Here is an 18,918-nt window from a genome sequence, read left to right on the forward strand (position 1 = left end):
CGCCCAGGCCAATTTTCCCCTTTTAGCGCTGTTGCATTTTGAATGACAATTGTGCGGTCATGCAACACTGTACCTACACCAAATTTATGTCATTTTCCCCCCACAAATAGAGCTTTCTTTTGGTGGTATTTGATCACCTCTGGGTTTTTTCCTTTTTGCTAAACAAATAAAAAAAGACCGAAAAGTTTGAAAAAAAAAAAAGTTTTTTTGTTTATGTTATAAAATTTTGTAAATAAATACGTTTTTTCCTGCACTGATGAGCACTGATGAGACTGCACTGACAGGCACTGATGAGGAGGCACTGATGGGGTGGCACTGATGGGGTGGCACTGATGGGGTGGCACTGATAGGCGGCACTGATATGCGGCACTGATAGGCACTGATATGTGGCACTGATAGGTAGCACTAATATGCAGTATTGGTGGGCACTGATAGGCAGCACTGCTGGGCACTGATAGGCAGCATTGATGGGCACTGATAGGTGGCACTGACAGGCACTGATAGGTGGCACTGACGGGCACTAATGGGCACTGATAGGCGGCACTGGTGGGCACTGATGGGCGGCACTGATCGGCACTGACGGGCGGCACTGATGGGCACTAATGGGCACTGATAGGCAGCACCGGTGGGCAATAATGGGCACTGGTGGGCGACACTAAAGGATGGCAATGATGGGCACTTGTGGGTAGCACTGATAGGGAGGGCACTGGTGGGCAGCACTGATGGGGAGGGCAATGGGGGGCTCCCTGAGCCCTGATTGCCATCCCTGGTGGCCATAGTGGGCATCCCTGGGGTCATAGTGGGCATCCCTGGTGGATCTAGTGGCATCCCCCCCCGAGGGTCTGCACTGGTAATCAATGATCTGATTACCAGTGCCGACCCCCCCCCCCCTGTCAGGGGAGCCGCCTATCGGCGCTCCTTTACTCGTGCCTGTCAGGCACGAACTAAGGAAAGCCGATCAACGGCTGTTCCTATTTACTATGTGACCAGCCGTGATTGGACACGGCTGATCACATGGTAAAGAGCCTCCGTCAGAGGCTCTTTACCGAGATCGGAGGTGCAGGGTGTCAGACTGACACCTCGCATCACCGATCGCCGCTCTGCGCGCCCCCGGGGGGCGCCCAGAGCTGTGTTATCCTGCCGCCGTCATATGACGTCCGGTCAGTATAACACAACCACATTGCCGCCGTCATTTGTCTATAGGGCGGGCGGGAAGTGGTTAAACACTTGCCAACCGCTCACTGAGCTGGTACCGCGGAAAAGTGGCTCGTTATCGTCTGGCGACGTAGACCTACATCACCAGACTCTCCCCTCTGAGCGGTAGTCGGGCCAGGGGAGGAGAGGTGGTGATCACCGCCGCTCTTCCCCGATCGTCGGGGATCGAGTGAGGAAATCCGCCCACTTGTGTAAACAAAGCGGGCGGATCTCCTATGTGGCAGACAGGGACAGATTACAGGATTCAGCATAGCTGAACCTGCAATCTGTGTCTGTGTCACACAATCCCCTCCCCCCACACACGCCAGTAAGCATGAGGCATACATTTAACCCCTTGATCACCAATAAAGTTAACCCCTTCCCTGCCAGTGTCATTATTACAGTAACAGTGCATATTTATAGCACTGATTACTGTGTAGTAATGTCACTGGTACCCTCAAAAGTGTCAAAAATGTCAGTTAGGGGTCCGATCTGTCTGCCACAATGTCGCAGTCCCGCAAAAAAAATCGCAGATCGCCGCCATTACTATTAAAAAAAATAAACAATAAAAATGACAAATCTTTCCCGTAGTTAGTAAACGCGATAACTTTTGCGCAAACCAATCAAAATACGCTTATTGTGATTTTTTTTTTACCAAAAATATGTAGCAGAAAACAAATTGGCCTAAAATGTTAAAAAATTTTGATTTTTAAATTTTTTTGGGAATGTTATATATCAGAATGTAAAAAATATTGTTTTGTTTTTTTTTTCAAAATTGTCACTCTTTTTTTCAAAAATTAAAAATCGCACCGGTGATGAAATACCACCAAAAGAAAGCTCAATTTGTGGGAAAAGAAAGGACATAAATTTAATTTGGATACAGCATCGCACAACCGCGCAATTGTCCGTTAAAGTAACGCAGTGCCGAATCGCAAAATATAGCCTGGTCAGGAATGGGGTAAAATCTTCCGGTCTTAAAGCGGTTAAAAATACGCTCATTGAGAATTTTTTTGTCAGAAACATGTAGCTAAATACATTATGGCCTAAATATATGACAAAAATTTAATATATTGGATATTTTTTAACTGTCAAAGTATAAAATGTCAATTTTTTTGCAAAATTTTTGCTCTTTTTTTATTAATATCGCAAAAAATGAAAAGCGCAGAGGTGATCAAATACCACCAAAAGAAAGCTCTGTTTGTGGGGAAAAAAGGAAGGGTACGGCGTTGCATGACCGCGCAATTGTCAGTTAAAGTCACGCAGTGCCAAGTTGCAAAAAGTGGCCTGGACGTAAAGCAGGAAAATCCTCCGGTGGTAAAGTGGTTAAGAAAAACACAGAACTCCCCAATATGCAGATATGTGCATGATGGTGCTCTGCACTGGCAGATGAGACAAGATAAAAAAAAAAAACACTAAGTATTATCTCATAGTACAAATTTCAGAAGCCAATACTAAGCAATCAGCAATATTTTTTTTAGCAGTATTTACTACTCTTAACTTCTGGAATGTGAAATGGGATTGCTCACTATAGGTTATTGCATTTTGTATAACGTCAGGGCTCTTATTACTGCCTTACTGGACAAGCCAGTTAATTGTTCAGATGAGAACATGGACTTAAATCAGCAATTTCTAATCTATTTTCAGGAATGATGTAGATCACAAATGCAGAAGTCAAACTCTTCTCAAATATCCATCGAGTTAAGGAAATAGCCCTAGTAAAAATGTACAAGTTAGTGCTGCAAACCTCATGGGCCTATGTTAAAGTGAAGTTATTTGAGCAATTTTTTTTTTTTTTTTTTTTTGTATAGAAGTGATTGTGTATGTGTCTTTTGCTATACATGGATCTCTCTGCCTGTCAGCATTTATTTTCTGTATGAATACACTGAGCCGCGCATGCACAACAACTCAGTGTACATTATTGGCATGATTCTGTGCCAGGATGAAGACACTCCAAGAGAAGATGGAATCGCTGGCGATATAGGGAGCACAGAAATGCAGTGCTGGGGTACATATGCCATAATGTGCAGATATGCTGTGCACACATTATGGAAAAAGCTCCTGGGGCCACCAAAATGTTCTCAGCGATTTAACTCCGCTTTAACACTAACATTCTGTGGGTGAAAACAGTAATTAGAATGTATAAGGTTCAATAACTCATGGCAGCAAATTCAATTTTAAATGATAAAGTACACTATATTACCAAAAGTATTGGGACACCTGCCTTTACACGCGCATGAACTTTAACCACTTGACGTCCAGCCGCTGCAGATGTACTGCGGCAGGCTGGCTCCCCCAGGCAAAACCCATGTACATGTACGGCGATTGCCTGGGAGGAGCTAGGGGGCGAGCGCGCTCCCGCCTCCGCTCATCAGCGCAGAAGCCAGTATGTGTGTCAGGCCGGTCCGATTTCTGCCTGATACCAGCGATCTCTCCCCTCTGACAGAGAAGGACGGACGGCTGATGTAAACACAGCCATCCATCCTTCTCCCTGCAATGATCACAGAGACCATGCGATCCTGCTATATAGGATCGCATGTTTCTGTGGTCATCTCACAAGCCCAACCCCCCCACAGTTAGAATCCCTCCCCTAGGCTTACATTTAACCCCTTGATCACCAATAGTATTAATCCCTTCCCTGCCAATGGCATTATTACAGTAACAGTGCATATTTTTAGCACTGATTACTGTAGTAATGTCACTGGTACCCCCAAAAGTGTCAAAAATGTCAGTTAGGGGTCCGATCTGTCCGCCGCAATGTCGCAGTCCCGCAAAAAAAATCGCAGATCACCGCCATTACTAGTAAAAAAACAATAAAAATCACATAAATCTTTCCCGTAGTTAGTATACGCAATAACTTTTGCGCAAACCAATCGAAATACGCTAATTGCAATTTTTTTTACCAAAAATATGTAGCAGAAAACAAGTTGGCCTAAAATGTCAAAAAATTTAGATTTTTACATTTTTTTTGAGAATGTCATGTAAAAGAATGTGAAAAAGATTGTTTTTTTTTTTTCAAAATTGTCGCTATTTTTTTGGTTATAGCGCAAAAAATAAAAATCGCACAGGTGATCAAATACCATAAAAAGAAAGCTCTATTTGTGGGAAAAAAATGACGTCAATTTTATTTGGGTACAGTGTCCTTTAAAGTAACGCAGTGCCGAATCGCAAAATAGGGCCTGGTCATTAAGCAGCAAAATCTTCCGGTCTTAAAGTGGATAATGGCAGCCCAGTCTCAGTCTGTAGAGTTTAATATTGAGTTGGCCCACCCTTTGCAACTAACCGCTTCATCTCTTCTGGAAAGGCTGTCCACAAGGTTTTGGAGTGTGTCTATGGGAATGTTTGACCATTCTTCCAGAAGCGCATTTGTGATGTCAGGCATTGATGTGGGCGAGAAGGCCTGGCTCACAGTCTCCACTCTAATCCATCCCAAAGGTCTTCTATCTGGTTGAGGTCAGGATTCTGTGCAGGCCAGTCAAGTTCCTCCACCCCAAACTTGTTTATCCATGTCTTTATGGACTTTGCTTTGTGCACTGGTGCGCAGTCATGTTGGAACAGGTAGAGGCCATCCCCAAACTGTTACCACAAAGTTGGGAGCATGAAATTGTCCAAAATGTCTTGGTTTGCTGAGGCCTTAAGAGTTTGCTTCACTGAAAGTAAGGGGCCAAGCCCAACCCCTGAAAAACAACCCTATACCATAACCACGCCCGCCCCCCTCCACCAAATGATTTGGAAGATGAAGTCAGTTTTCACTAGAACATCCTAGTTAGTACGTGATCCAGCACTTCTGGGTTGGAGGCGGGCAGGTGCGCCGCTGGCAGCCTGCTCTTACTGTAATTATTCACAGCGGGAGCTGATCAGTGGGTACTACGGACTCTATGTCTTCCAATGAATCTTCCAATCGGCACCCACCAATTGTTCGTCATACAGGCAGAATGGCAGTCTGCCTATGTAAACAAGGCAGATTGCTGTCCAAGGCAGGGACATGGATCTATGCCTTTTCCTAGTACACACCTGCTTGGAACACAGTTAACTCTTTGATCGCCCCTGATGTTAACCCCTTCCCAGCCAGTGTCATTAGTACAGTGACAGTGCATAGTTTTAGCACTGATCACTGTATTAGTGTCACTGGTTAGATTTTCCGACGCAGTATCGCAGTCCCACTACAAGTCACTGATCGCCGTCATCTAAAATATATATATAATAAATATATGCCATAGTTTGTAGACGCTATAACTTTTGTGCAAGCCAATCAATATACACGTATTGGGATTTTTTTACCAAAAATATGTAGCCGAATACATATAGTCTTAAATTTATGAAGAAATTTGATTTTTTTTTTTTGGCAAGGTTTTATAGCAGAAAGTGAAAAATGCTTTTTTTTTTCAAAATTGTCGCTTTTTTTTGTTTATAGTGCAAAAAATAAAAAAACGCAGAGGTGATCAAATACCACCAAAAAAAGCTCTGTTTGTGGGAAAAAAAAGGACATCAATTTTATTTGGGTACAGTGTCACAGGACCGCGCAATTGTCAGTTAAAGTAACGCAGTGCCGTAAACGCAAAAAATGGCCTGGTCATGAAGGGGTGTAAATCTTCCAGAGCTGAAGTGGTTAATACAAGACAATTTACAGATGTAAGTCTTGTTTTAGGGCATGATATCCATAAAGCAGTTAGCCTTGTTCATTCTACCACCTGACAAAGCAGAAGAAATAACATTCATTCTGTGCCTACGTCATGACATGACATGTCTCTCAGAAATACTGGAAGTACAAGAGAGCAGTTGGCCTCGCAGGCACTATCCAACTGCTCTGTAGCTTCTCCTGCTGCCATAAAAATCACGGTGATTGGCACAAAAAGAGTTCACTAAAGCCTTGTACACACGCAACGAAGTTCCGCCGACCGGCCGTCCGTCTTTTGTCCAGAGTGGTGTCTGTTGGTTGGAATGTGCTCTAGACTGCACACGAATTCAGAATTCTACTTCAGAAGTGATGTCATGTGTTGGATTGCTTTCTATGTGTTCTTTCATCTCTGAGCATGCCTAGTCTTGCTCATAAGATTTTTCCCTATCGAAATCTGTACTAATGAGACGAAAATCAGCCGTATTTTGACAGTCGACAAAAATGTTATAGCCTGCACATCAGGATTTTTTTTGGCCGAAAAGTCGGAGTCGGTTGTCGGAAGCATCATACTAACAAGCCGAAAATCGGCAGATCAGTCGTCGGATGAAAATTCCCAGCCGAATTTCCACTCGTGTGTACAGGCCTTAAGTCACTAAACAGGCTGTGGGTATAAGGGAACAACAGCTTAGGGGGATATAGCACGGAAAGTCAATGTAGATTCTGCTCACTGTAGTGGATGCTAGTGGAGGAGGTAGAAGTAGCTCTGGAAAAGTACCCCACCCATAGTATAAGATGTTTCATAGTAAGAATAGATCTGTTTTAGTACCAGATAGCACTATTCTAAATATAATTACCTACAGTGGTAGATCATCTAGAGAAAATTTATGATAATCACTTGTATTATTATTGCTCGCATGCAGTACAAAAACCCTACCCATACTCTATACGTAGAGCCACATACTGTATATATATTTTTTTTTTTAATATAACTCCCCATGAGTGATGTTTGGCTGCTACCCCATATGATCAGTTCCTATTGTCATTGTTATTTTTATTTTATTTTTTTCATACATATATTTTATATATATATTTTTCTATTTTTTATTCCATCATTACACTATAACATCTTCTTATATTGTAAGTTTAATTTATTCTCACATCGCTATTTTTATTTTTTAATTGTATTCTTATTTCTCCCTACATTTCCCCCATATGCTCCATTTTTAAATTTTAGCACTTATTTTAGAAACACAAACTCATATTTCACCCCCAACATTAAAAATCGAATACCCCAAATATTGGCCCCCCCCATGGCTGTCTTAGTCTTGTGTACAATTACACCCCCCATTCTGCTTATTGCACATACAGTATTACCTGTGTATCTGTGGTTATTGTTGTGCACTACTCTCATTCACCGCGACCGCCACGATTCCAAAGACTTTTTGGCCCTACCAATCCACTGTAGAATCAACCCTCATCTGTGGGCATAAAGCCTTACTCTAACATGGCTTAAAGAAGGAGCGCATGCTCCGCAACGCATCACCGTTCACGTCTTTACATCGCGACCAGGAAGTGAGGTCACGGTCTGCCTGTGCTGACTCTCCGTGCGTTCCAGAGACCCAGGATACTGCAGCAACCACCGACGAACCCCCACACCGTGAAAGCCAGCAGGGATACCGCCACCAAGGACCCCCAAGATCGCGATGTCAGACACCCTCACTTAGACTACATGCTTTCAACAAGCTTACCCTTGTGGGTAATTTTTTTTATACCTCCATTAAATTACTTTTCTGCTGCACTTAGAAGGCGCTGTGTTTTTTCTTTCTCCTTCTCCTGCTGCCATTTCTGTTGTTTACTCCAAGTGGAAACAATAAAAACTGAAAGAGGTTTTCTACCTATCTGATCAAGGAGGCTCAGCCAACATGCCATCTACCTGTCTCCAAGGATATAAGGCTGTTGACCACATCAGGATGCTGTCACCTCATGTCTCTGACACTTTAGATCAGGGGGTCTCCAAACTTTAAAAAACAAAGGCCCAGTTTTTTGTCCTTTAGACATTAGTGGGGCCGGACTGGGGTCCCCCCCCCCCCCCCGGGAGTAGAAAATGCCCAGGTGTCAGTGGGGGTAAACAATGCCTCTGACTTGGCGGTCAGTGGGAGTAAAAAAAAACAAAACATAGCACCTCTGGTCAGTAGGAGCGGGAATAGTGCTCTGTCATTGGTATTGGAGGAATAGAGCCCCATCATTGGTGTCATTGGGAGGAATATTGCCCCATCATTGATGTCTTTGCAAGGAATAGTGTCCCATCATTGGTGTCATTGGGAGCAATAGTGCCCCATCATTGGTGTCAGTGGAAGGAATAGTGTTCCATCATTGGTGTCATTAGGAGAAATAGTGCCCCATCATTGGTGTCTTTGCAAGGAATAGTGTCCCATCATTGGCGTCATTAGGAGAAATAGTGCCCCATCATCGCTGTCAATTGAAGGATTAGTGTTCCATCATTGCTGTCATTGGGAAGAATAGTGTTCCATCATTGGTGCCATTAGGAGGAACAGTGCCCCATTTTTGGTGTCATTGGGAGGAATAGTGCCCCATCATTGGTGTCAGTGGAAGGAATAGCATTCCATCAATGGTGTCATTGGGAGGAATTGTGTCCCATTATTGGTGTCATTGTGATAAATAGCGCCCCATCATTAGTGTCAGTGGGAGAAATAGCATTCCATCATTCGTGTCATTGTAAGGGATTGTGCCCCTTCATTGAAGTCAGCAGAAGGATATTGCCCCATCATTGGTGTCAATAGAAGGAGTAGTGCCCCATCATTGGTGTCAGTAGAAGGAGTAGTGCCCCATCATTGGTGTCAGTGAAAGGAATGGTGCCCCATTGCTGGTGTGAGTGGGAGGAATAGTGCAAGTGCGAGTCTGAGGGCCTGATAAAGGCACGCAAAGGGCCATAGTTTGGAGACCACTGCTTTAGATGCCACTGGTCGAACATGCTACAAGTTAAAGCACTGAGGCGTATTTAAAAACCACATCCATGGCAGCAACCTATACCTTTTTATAGACCTTACATGTGAAATCAAACTCCACCAATGGGTTGCATATTTGATTATAAGAATTTTCAATATGTTAAACTTTAATTATTAATGTGCAGAGGACTTTCTTTAAAGTGCTATGAACGTACTTGGTTCTCCCAAGTGCACATAGAGATGCAAAGAAGCAGACACAAGCTTGTGGAAAGAATGATGACCTGACAAACCCGTCTGACTAATCTTTTCCCCATGAAAATGGTTTGGCTGATTGTCTGCAGTTGCCATAGACATGAGATTAGCCACTGATATAATCAAAATCAACTGTATTCTGTGACACTTATCTCATTTCCATACCCATTTTAAGCTTAAGTTTTGGTCAACATGTTTTTCTTTAAATCAGTACCAGGGACAGGCCTCAGTGAAACGTGTCTCTTGTGTTGGTGATTGCTATGTTTGTTGAAATCTTCATTCCTCTGTCCCCTTCCTTCCAGAATCCATGTGTGTGGTGGACAGAGGAATGAAGATTTCAATGGACGCAGCAACCACCAGCACAAACCACTTTTCATTCAATGTAAGTACCATCCCTGGTGCTGATTTAAAAAATCAATATATTTAACTAAACTTAAAGTGTTACTCAACTCAAAATAGTAAAACCAGTCTGTAAATGCAGTAAAGCATGCTTGTTCTACTCACTGTGGTGGTGAGAAAGGTTGCTATAGACAAGGGAGTGCATGGACCCGTGGCACCAAGAAACACTTGAAAAAAACATGTACAAACTATCAGACAGCTGCAAAGTGCTTGGAAATACATATTGTGCATATGGGCCCTATGGTAAAGCATTAAAGCAGAGGTGTCAAATTCAATTTCATTGCGGGCCGCATCAGCATTATGGTCGTGGCTATGTCTGTACGATTAGATGTCCAGAGCAACCCCACCAGTGACAGCTGGTGCATTGGGGGTGCAGGAACGCCTCCCCCCCCCCCCATCCATGCGTCCGACCCCTAATCTACATGCGGGGTGCCGGACGCATGGACTTCAATGGGGCTTTTTTTTAGCCATGTGATTAGAGCCAGAGGCTCTAATAGGCTAAAAAAAAAGTGTGGGCTCGGGTCGCAGAGCACTGCGCCATGAGCCCACCCAGTTGTGTGACAATAGCGAATGAAAATTCGCTAATGTCATATGGATCCTCCTACTGGCCAATCAGGAAGCGGGTCCTGAGGAAGGAGATGCAGAAGACAGGGAAGAAGCTGCCACCGCCACTGTTGCTGTCGCCGTCGCCTGCTGCTGCTGCAGATGGGTGAGTGAGCTGGGGGTCCTGCACTGTAATGCTAGGGGGGTCTTGTACTGTCATGCTATGGTCCGGGGATGTGTGGCCTGGTGTGGTCCGGGGGGGGGGGGGTTGTGGGTGTATGGTGCAGTCCATCTGCTGCCCCCCCTCCAGCCCATGGAGCACCAGCCGCCACTGACCCCCACCCCTCTTATACCCTTACATGAGATGTCAAGAGCCCACCACCATCATAAGTCAATAGTCACCCACCCTTCCTTACATCGCAATGCACCCCCTTACCTTGTGCTACTGCCAGGAAGAAGATGTGGGGTCTGGAGGAGAACCAAAGGGCTGTATTTAACTTCCAGAGTCTGCTGAATGCTGAAACCAGGGGAGGCAGAGACAGAGAGGTGCAGGATCTGTAGGATGAATTCTGCCCTCCTCTCTCCTGTAGACTGCTGAGAAAGGGTGGGGGGGTGGGCAAAGACAAGCCTTTCTGCAGCTGCACAGAGAAGCGCAGGATCTGGCAAAAGAGTTTTGTCCTCTCTGGTGCCGACTACTGAGACAAGGTGGGGGCAGAGACAAGGGGAGTGCAACAGCTGCAGGAGAGCTGCGGGGGCCACATGAAATGGCCCAGGGGGGGCGCATTCAGCCCACTGGCCTTGTATTTGACATCAGTGCATTAGAGGTAGACAGTATAAAAACAAGCATTTACACAGTACACAAAGGATGGAGTATGAATGCAATTACAATGGGCATAAGCCAATTTTTATATTGTGTTATGTATGTGTCTAATGTGATCTTTTTGTTAAAAACAGGACTAGTGCCCAAAAAAAATGATTATTTTCATGATTACAGGCACAGCCCCATGACACTAATGGTATGATCTGATAAGTAGCGATACCTGGTGATTAGTAAAAGAAAAAAAATGATTGAATAAAACATGCAACTGCTGTGTGCAGAAGGAATGCTCAGGTGATGGTACTGCAGGGCCGCCATTATAAATCAAACTTTAAAGCCTACGTGACGGGGCCCCCTACCATGAATGGAAACACTTTTACAGCCATGTAAATAATAGTCTGCATGTAAATGAGGGAAGGAATCACAATGAGTAGGAAGTGGGAAGCAGGAACTACACCCTCTTTATTTACCTTACATGCTGTGAACTTGTCAAGCTATTTGGCCTGGAAAGGGCTTGACTTGAGCCTTCCTTTGGCTAGCTCTTTGCTGCTGGCTTGCTGAGCTGGTTCCTCCCATTGTGGAGGTCACATTTTGCCCACTAGCTGGAAACTGCAGGCTGCTTCAGGATAGCAAGGCCTGAACAAAGGTGGTCCTGAAGATCCCAGGCCTCCCTGCTCAACTGATGGGGACCAGGCCCTAGGAGAGCTACCTGTACCCCCTATTGGAGACCTGGTCACATTATGTGCTAGGAAAAATGTACTTTTTACAGAACAAAGAAAATAACTATCCACTATTTGGGAGGCCAATTCCCAGTACATGCCCACTCCTGCGTCAGATTAAGGGCCATGTCATACTTGCAATAGAATTGCGAGAGCACTGATATGTTCCAACAGAGTTGTTTTTGTGCTGGCCAAAATGGCGCAGAATTTAGCTGGCCAGGGCCGGCTTGGTGATCTCGCTGCTTTGGCCAGTGATGAATTGATGCTTTTGAAGCTGGTGAGGACTTCTTTTTTAGAGAATGTGGCATTAGTCATCCTGTCCATGAATATGTGTCATGGTCCTGACGTGATAAAAACATTGTGATCAGCTGAAATCAAAATGCAGAAGAAGCCAAACTTTTTTCTTAAGAAAGCAGGGTATACAGTTTAGTTTTTTTTTTTTCTGTTCAATCAGCAGATTGAATGAAAAAAAAAAAAACTTGACAGATCCCTGCATCAACACATGTCTTTGTATTCTGAAAGCAAAGGATCCCCCTCCCCATCAGGATACACAGATCGGTGCTGCAGCCACTGCATGCGCTGATGGAATGCAGGTTTTGCAGCATGACTATGCGACAGATGTCGATCCTTAGACCAGCTTCTGTTGAAAAGACAGTCACAGCGGTACACATTTTCGATCCGTATTCCCTGCTTAACAATTAAATTCTTCAATGACTTCAGAGACAAATTTAAAGTATATCCAAGGCAAAAAATTTTTTATTCCATTTTGGATAGAGTGGGGGCAGGTTAACCACTTGCCCACGTCTATCTACATCGGCAGTCAGCCCCTCACAGGCAAAGCGACGTACATCTACGTCGCTAGCCTGTGAGGCTCTAGGGAGCGAGCGCGCGCCGCTGGAGGCGCGCTCCCGGTCGCTCACGGACCCCCCCGCGCGTGTGCCCGGCGGACCCGCTGTCCGCCGGGCACTTGTGATTGTCCGTTACAGCGGGAGAAAGGCAGGCGGCTAATGTAAACATTCTCCCCTGTGTAAGAATGGAGATCATACAGTTCTGCTATGTAGGACCGTTGATCTCTGTTCTTATACCTCAAGCCACATCCAATCACAGTTAGAAGCACGCCCCTAGGGACACACTTAAGCCCTCCTTCTCAAATAAAGTTAACTCCTTCCCTGCCAGTGTCATTTTTACAGTAACAGTGCATATGTATAGCACTGATTACTGCAGTAATGTCACTGGTAACCCCAAAAGTGTCAAAAATGTCAGTCAGGGGTCCGCCGCAATGTTGCAGTCCCGCAAAAAAAAATCACAGATCGCCGCCATTACTTGTTTAAAAAAAAAAATGACAAAAATTTTTCCCTTAGTTAGTAAACGCAATAACTTTTGCGCAAACCAATTTAAAATACGCTTTTTGCGATTTTTTTTTTTACCAAACATATGTAGCATAAAACAAATTGGCCTAAAATGTTAAAGAATTTTGATTTTTACATTTTTTTTGGGGAATTTCATATAAAAAAATGTGAAAAATATTGTTATTTTTGCAAAATTTACGCTCTTTTTTTGTTTATAGCGCATGATCAAAAAATCGCACAGGTGATCAAATACCACCAAAAGAAAGCTCTGTTTGTGGGAAAAAAAGGACGTCAAATTCGTTTAGGTACAGCGTCGCACGACTGCGCAATTGTCCGTTAAAGTCACGCAGTGCCGAATCGCAAAATAGGCCCTGGTCAGGAAGGATCTTCCGGGGCTTAAGTGGTTAAAATGGCTGTCATCTCTGTCTCATTCGGTTTCCCTTTACTCCCTGTTCTGTACACTCAACAGGAAATGAGAGGATATGTTTCCAATGTGTGAAAAATCCCCTCTACAGCCTGGTACACACTATCAGTTTTTTTTTGTTCAACTCAACGGCATGAAAAAAAAAAAAAAAAAAAACTCCTTGTTGAGCCATTGTGTTCTGACAGGGGGACTGGCCAGAACACACCGGTCAGCCCTGGCAGTCACTGACTGAATGCCAAATGGATGCCGGTTTTCCAGCAAGCCCCGTTCGGCTGGCTTCTGTTGGACAGGTTGATGTACACACGGGCCAAACGTTGACCGGTTTCTGTTGAATCTGGCGATATTCACCCTATGTGTACCAGCCAGTTGTCATGGGAATAAGTGTGCCCATTGAAAGATTTCCCCTCTATTCCTGTTCTGGTAGAATTTTGAATTTACCTTTATCACTGGATACAATGGTGATCAGGAGAATTAGAGACAGTGAATATTCCTAATTGGGACAGCAATAAAGGGGGTTCTGTGAAACTTACAACCCTATCCAAGCCTAAAAAAAAATGTTTTGCCTTTAGTTATGCTTTAATTAGTAATGTGTACCCTAGATAGCAGGCACTAAAGACCCCAAAAATTAATGCGCATTTTTCAACTCTTTCCATGTGACAGTACTCAAGCTTGGCAATTGGCTGTTCAGACCCCTGAATCACACTATAGTAAGCAGGGGGAAGGACAAGGTCCACAAGCAAGATCCAGTAGTCGTCACTGGGGCAGGCACTTAGAAGTAAGCATGAAATCCTAGTATTCCCTGCTATCAAATACATCTGTAATATGGCAAAAATACAGGTTCACTGAATTTGGTAATCATTATTAACCACTTCTGGACCAGAAGGTTTTCCCCCTTAATGACCAAGCCTTTTTCTGCAATTCAGCACTGTGTTATTTTAATTGACGATTGCGCGGTCGTGTGACGCTGTACCCAAAAAAACAAAAAAATTGTGTCCTCTTTTAACCCACAAATAGAGCTTTCTTTTGGTGGTATTTGATCACCTCTGCAATTTTTATGTTTTTGGGCTATAAACAAAAAAAGAGCAACAGTTCTGAAAAAAAAAAAAAATAATAATTTTTTTACTTTCTGCTATAAAACATTTCCAATAAAAAAACATTTCAAAAACACATTTTTTCATCATTTTAAGCCAATTTGTATTCTGCTACATATTTTTGGTAAAAAAAATTCCAATAAGAGTATATTGATTTGTTTGCGCAAAAGTTATGGCGTCTACAAACTAGAGGAAAATTTAGTCATTTTTATTTATTTATTTATTTTTTTTAGTAGTAATGAGAGCAATCAGCAATTTTTAGCGGGACTGCAACATTGCGGCGGACAGATCAGACACCTAACTGACATTTTTTACACTTTTGGGGGTACAAGTGACATTACTACAGTAATCAATGCTAAAAATATGCACTGTTACTGTACTAATGACACTGGCAGGAAAGGAGTTAACACCAGGGGTGATCAAAGGGTTAAATGGGTCCCTGGGGGGTGCTTTCTAACTGTGTGGGGGATGGACTTATGGAATGAACACAGAGACCTGTGTTCCTAAATAGGAGGAACACAGGAGCCCTGTGTTCATTGCTGACAGAACAGCGGTCTGTCGAGTTTACAATGGCAGACTGCTGTTCTGTCTCCATGGGGAGCGATCACGGGTGCCCGGAGGCACAGATCAGCTTCCCCTCTGGTGAATGGGCCCCCATGAGCGCTCCCGCGAAGCGACGTACGGGTACGTCGTTTCGCGGGAACCTGCCAACCTGCTGCAGTATATGTACGGCGGCTGGTGGGCAAGTGGTTAAGGTCCCTTTAACACCAGGTGGTCCGATCTGTCCGTTTTTTTTCAGGTGGATCTGAGCAGAAACTTTATGTAAAGCTTGGTATACACTAGTAGAATTTCATTCAATATTTTTCATAGTAAGAATGTTCATTTGTTTTTCTAACCATGTGTAGGGTCAAATCGGCATTCATTTTCAAAAGGAGCAAGATGGAAAATGTTTCTTTAGTTTACAAATTTCTAATAGTGTATATTGCTTTTCATCCGGTAAAGTCCATTTATTCCAAAATCTAATGTTAAAAGCAAACAAAATCTTGAATTAGTATTGAACGTTTGAATATACTGGAAATTTTGGTACACATTTTTATTTAAAATCCTACTAGCGTATACCCATTTTAAGTCTATGGGCAGGTGGATGTACCCAGATCTCTGGGTCCTTTTCCCTCTATTTGGGCCTAAACATGACAGATCAGAGGCAGTCTGATGTAAACGGACACAAGTCTGTTTACACCTGGCCAGCCATAGAGCTGTGAAGTTTCATACAAATTTTTGTTTGAAATGCCACTAGCGTATACCAAACGTAAGTCTATGGGCAGGTGGATGTACCCAGATCTCTGCATCCTTTTCCCTCTATTTGGGCCTAAACATGACAGATCAGAGGCAGTCTGATGTAAACGGACACAAGTCTGTTTACACCTGGCCAGCCATAGAGCTGTGAAGTTTCATACAAATTTTTGTTTGAAATGCCACTAGCGTATACCCAACTTGAGTCTATGGGCAGGTGGATGTACCCAGATCTCTGGGTCCTTTTCCCTCTATTTGGGCCTAAACATGACAGATCAGAGGCAGCCTGATGTAAACGGACACAAGTCTGTTTGCACCTGGGCAGCCATAGATCTGAGAATTATCGTACAAATTATTGTTTAAAATTCCACTAGAGTATACCCAGCTTAAAGGGATAGTTCAAAATTACCACAAAACTGCCTATGCAGATAAGGGGCGTCTGTAGATAAAAACAAACTGTGCAGCACTGACTAAAGTTGAATAACGCCCTTGCTATAGGTGTAGGCCATTTACATACCTTATGAAGCCTGACTGGAACACTCCCAGGATGTTGCTTAGTACTCCTAGGACATTGCTAAGTGAGGCCTAGTCAATACTGCTCATCTTCACCATCACAGGAGTGAGCTCCCAAATGCTGAGCTAAGAGCTATTGTATCAGGGGAGAGAAAGAGTATGTGAGGGGGTCTCAATCAGAGAAAGAGCTCACTCCTGTGATGGTGAATATGAGCAGTAATGACTAGGCCTCACTTAGCAACGTCCTGGGAGTATTCCAGTCAGGCTTCATAATGTATGTAAAGGCCTACAATGGTATTATTCATCTTTAGTCAGTTCTACACAGTTTGTTTTAATCTACAAACGTCCCTTACCTGCATAGGCAGGCTTTTTGTAAAGGTGAACTATCCTTTTAAGTCTATGGGCAGGCAGATGTACTCAGATCTGTGCGTCCTTTTCCCTTTATTTGGACCTAAATGTGACAGATCAGAAGCAGTCTGATGTAAATGGACGCAATTCTGTTTACATCTGTCCACCCATAGATCAGATAAGAGTAACAAAATACCTGCAGCGGCAAAAAAATGTAACAGTGGACTTCCGTCTGTTCTGCATGGGGATAGGTTCAGCGGGGGATTCGGTCACAGATCCCTGCTGCTCAGACCAGACACGGCTCATGTAAAAGGGGTCTAAGACGATTTTCATCTTCACTACCAACATCCTTTTCGCTATGGGTCAGCCTGATGGTATTCTACATTGGATTCCTCCTGTATTGAATTGTATTGGAACTGTACTGTCTACCCTCATGTTGTAAAGCGCTGCGCAAACTGTTGGCGGTATATAAATCCTGTATAACAGTGTTCTCCAAACTGCGGCCCTGGGGCCGGATGCGCCCCTTTACTTGCCTTTATCTTGACCGTGAGGCATTATTCCTGTCAATGACACCAAGAAAGGGGCACTATTCCTTCCACAGACACCAACAATGGGGAATAATTCCTGCCACTCTGAATGAAGAAAGGTCATCAGCACACCAAGTATTTCTCAGGAGGGTCTAAAGCTTTTTTCACATGGTCACACGGCAACGTTTGGGAGTCCCCTTCACTTGCCTGATGAAGGGGCCCTGCATGGCTTCGAAATGTTGCTGTATGTGTACTGTGTGACCATGTGAATAAAACTTTGGACCCTTCTGAGGAATTCTTGGTGTGCTGATGACATTTCTTCATTCAAAGTGGCAGGAATTATTCCCCATTGTTGGAGTCAGTGGAAGGAATTATGCCCCATTGTTGGAGTCAGTGACAGGAATTATTCCCCATTGTTGGTGTCAGTGGAAGGAATTATGCCCCATTGTTGGTGTCAGTGGCAGGAATTATGCCCCATTCTTGGTGTCTTGGTGTGCTGATGACAAATCTCATTCAGATTGTCTGTGGTTTCCAGCCAGTGGTTTCCAGACGGTGGTCATTACAGCACCCAGCATTATTATAGCCATTCCCATGAATGTGTGCGTGGGGAATATGGCGTTTAGACTAAATCCTGCCACTGACACCAACAATGAGGCACTATTTCTTCCACTGATACCAACTATGGGGCATAATTCCTTCCGATGACACCAACTATGGGGCATAATTCCTTCGGCTGACACCAACTATGGGGCATAATTCCTTCCGCTGACACCAACTATGGGGCATAATTCCTTCCGCTGACACCAACTATGGGGCATAATTCCTTCCGCTGACACCAACAATGGGGCATAATTCCTTCCACTGACACCAACTATGGGGCTTAATTCCTTTCACTGACACCAACTATGGGGCATAATTCCGTCCACTGACACCAACTATGGGGCATAATTCCGTCCACTGACACCAACTATGGGGCATAATTCCTTCCACTGACACCAACTATGGGGCATAATTCCTTCCACTGACACCAACTATGGGGCATAAATCCTTCCACTGGCACCAACTATTTCTCCCCGTAATATCAAAAATCTGGCATTGTTTACCCCCCACTAGGCAAAGTCTGAACGAACGTAAACTGGCCCTTTCTTTCGAAAGTTTGGAGACCCCTTCTGCATAATAATAATAATAATAATAACAACAACAACAATCTAATATTTATAAACAACTCAATACAAACTTCCCATCAGTTAAAACAGAAGCCTGTGTTCCAATCTGTTTGTCAATTAAAAGTAATGGAGACGTTCCCAGACCCGGCACAGATTCAGAACAGTGTGTACTCTGGCTGTCACTCAGGATGGTGTTACCTGTTTGCCTAGGGACTGGTTTGTGGCCGTATTGCTGCAGGATAAGGTCCTCTGTAGTGTTCTCTGGAAGCATTTTTCCTGGTGGTGGGAATTTTTCCAGGTCATACGGAGATCTATGATGAAGATGCGCTCCCCTTGGCAGCAGCGGACAGTGATCTTACCTTGCACATCATAGCATGATCCAGACTGCTGCTGAGAACAACTTTGTTTCTATTTCAAAATACTTTGCCCTTCAGTGACACAGACTGCAACTATTCTTAGCAACCTATCAGAGAGGCGGGAGGGCGGGGCCTGGGCCAGCAGCATAGTGTGCTCTGCCTAACACAAAAACTGCCTGAAACCTGCAGCATTTACATTGACTTCATTTGCATTCTTTTTGTCATTAATGTCGGCTTAGGAAACTTTTAGAGCAGGATTTAAAGGTTACCTAAGAACCAGCTCCACTGTTACAGCCAGGATTCTTCTGCATCCAAAACTTTTTCAGGCATCTAAAACTTGTTTGGG

The 18,918-nt window shown here is 43.9% G+C and overlaps 1 protein-coding gene across 1 annotated transcript in view; it reads right to left on the reverse strand.

The window, feature by feature from the left end:
• Window positions 1-18,636, reverse strand: part of SLC2A12 (solute carrier family 2 member 12) — a 132,309-nt gene extending 113,673 nt beyond the window's left edge. Inside the window, exon 1 of the mRNA XM_082249707.1 lies at window positions 18,415-18,636. Coding sequence (XP_082105833.1) covers window positions 18,415-18,487 — 73 coding nt within the window. The 5' untranslated portion in view covers window positions 18,488-18,636. The remainder of the gene's footprint in view (window positions 1-18,414) is intronic.
• Window positions 18,637-18,918: the final 282 nt, after the last annotated feature.

The sequence above is a fragment of the Pelophylax lessonae genome, assembly GCF_965119305.1.
Source record: "Pelophylax lessonae genome assembly, chromosome: 3".
Lineage (NCBI taxonomy): Eukaryota > Metazoa > Chordata > Amphibia > Anura > Ranidae > Pelophylax > Pelophylax lessonae.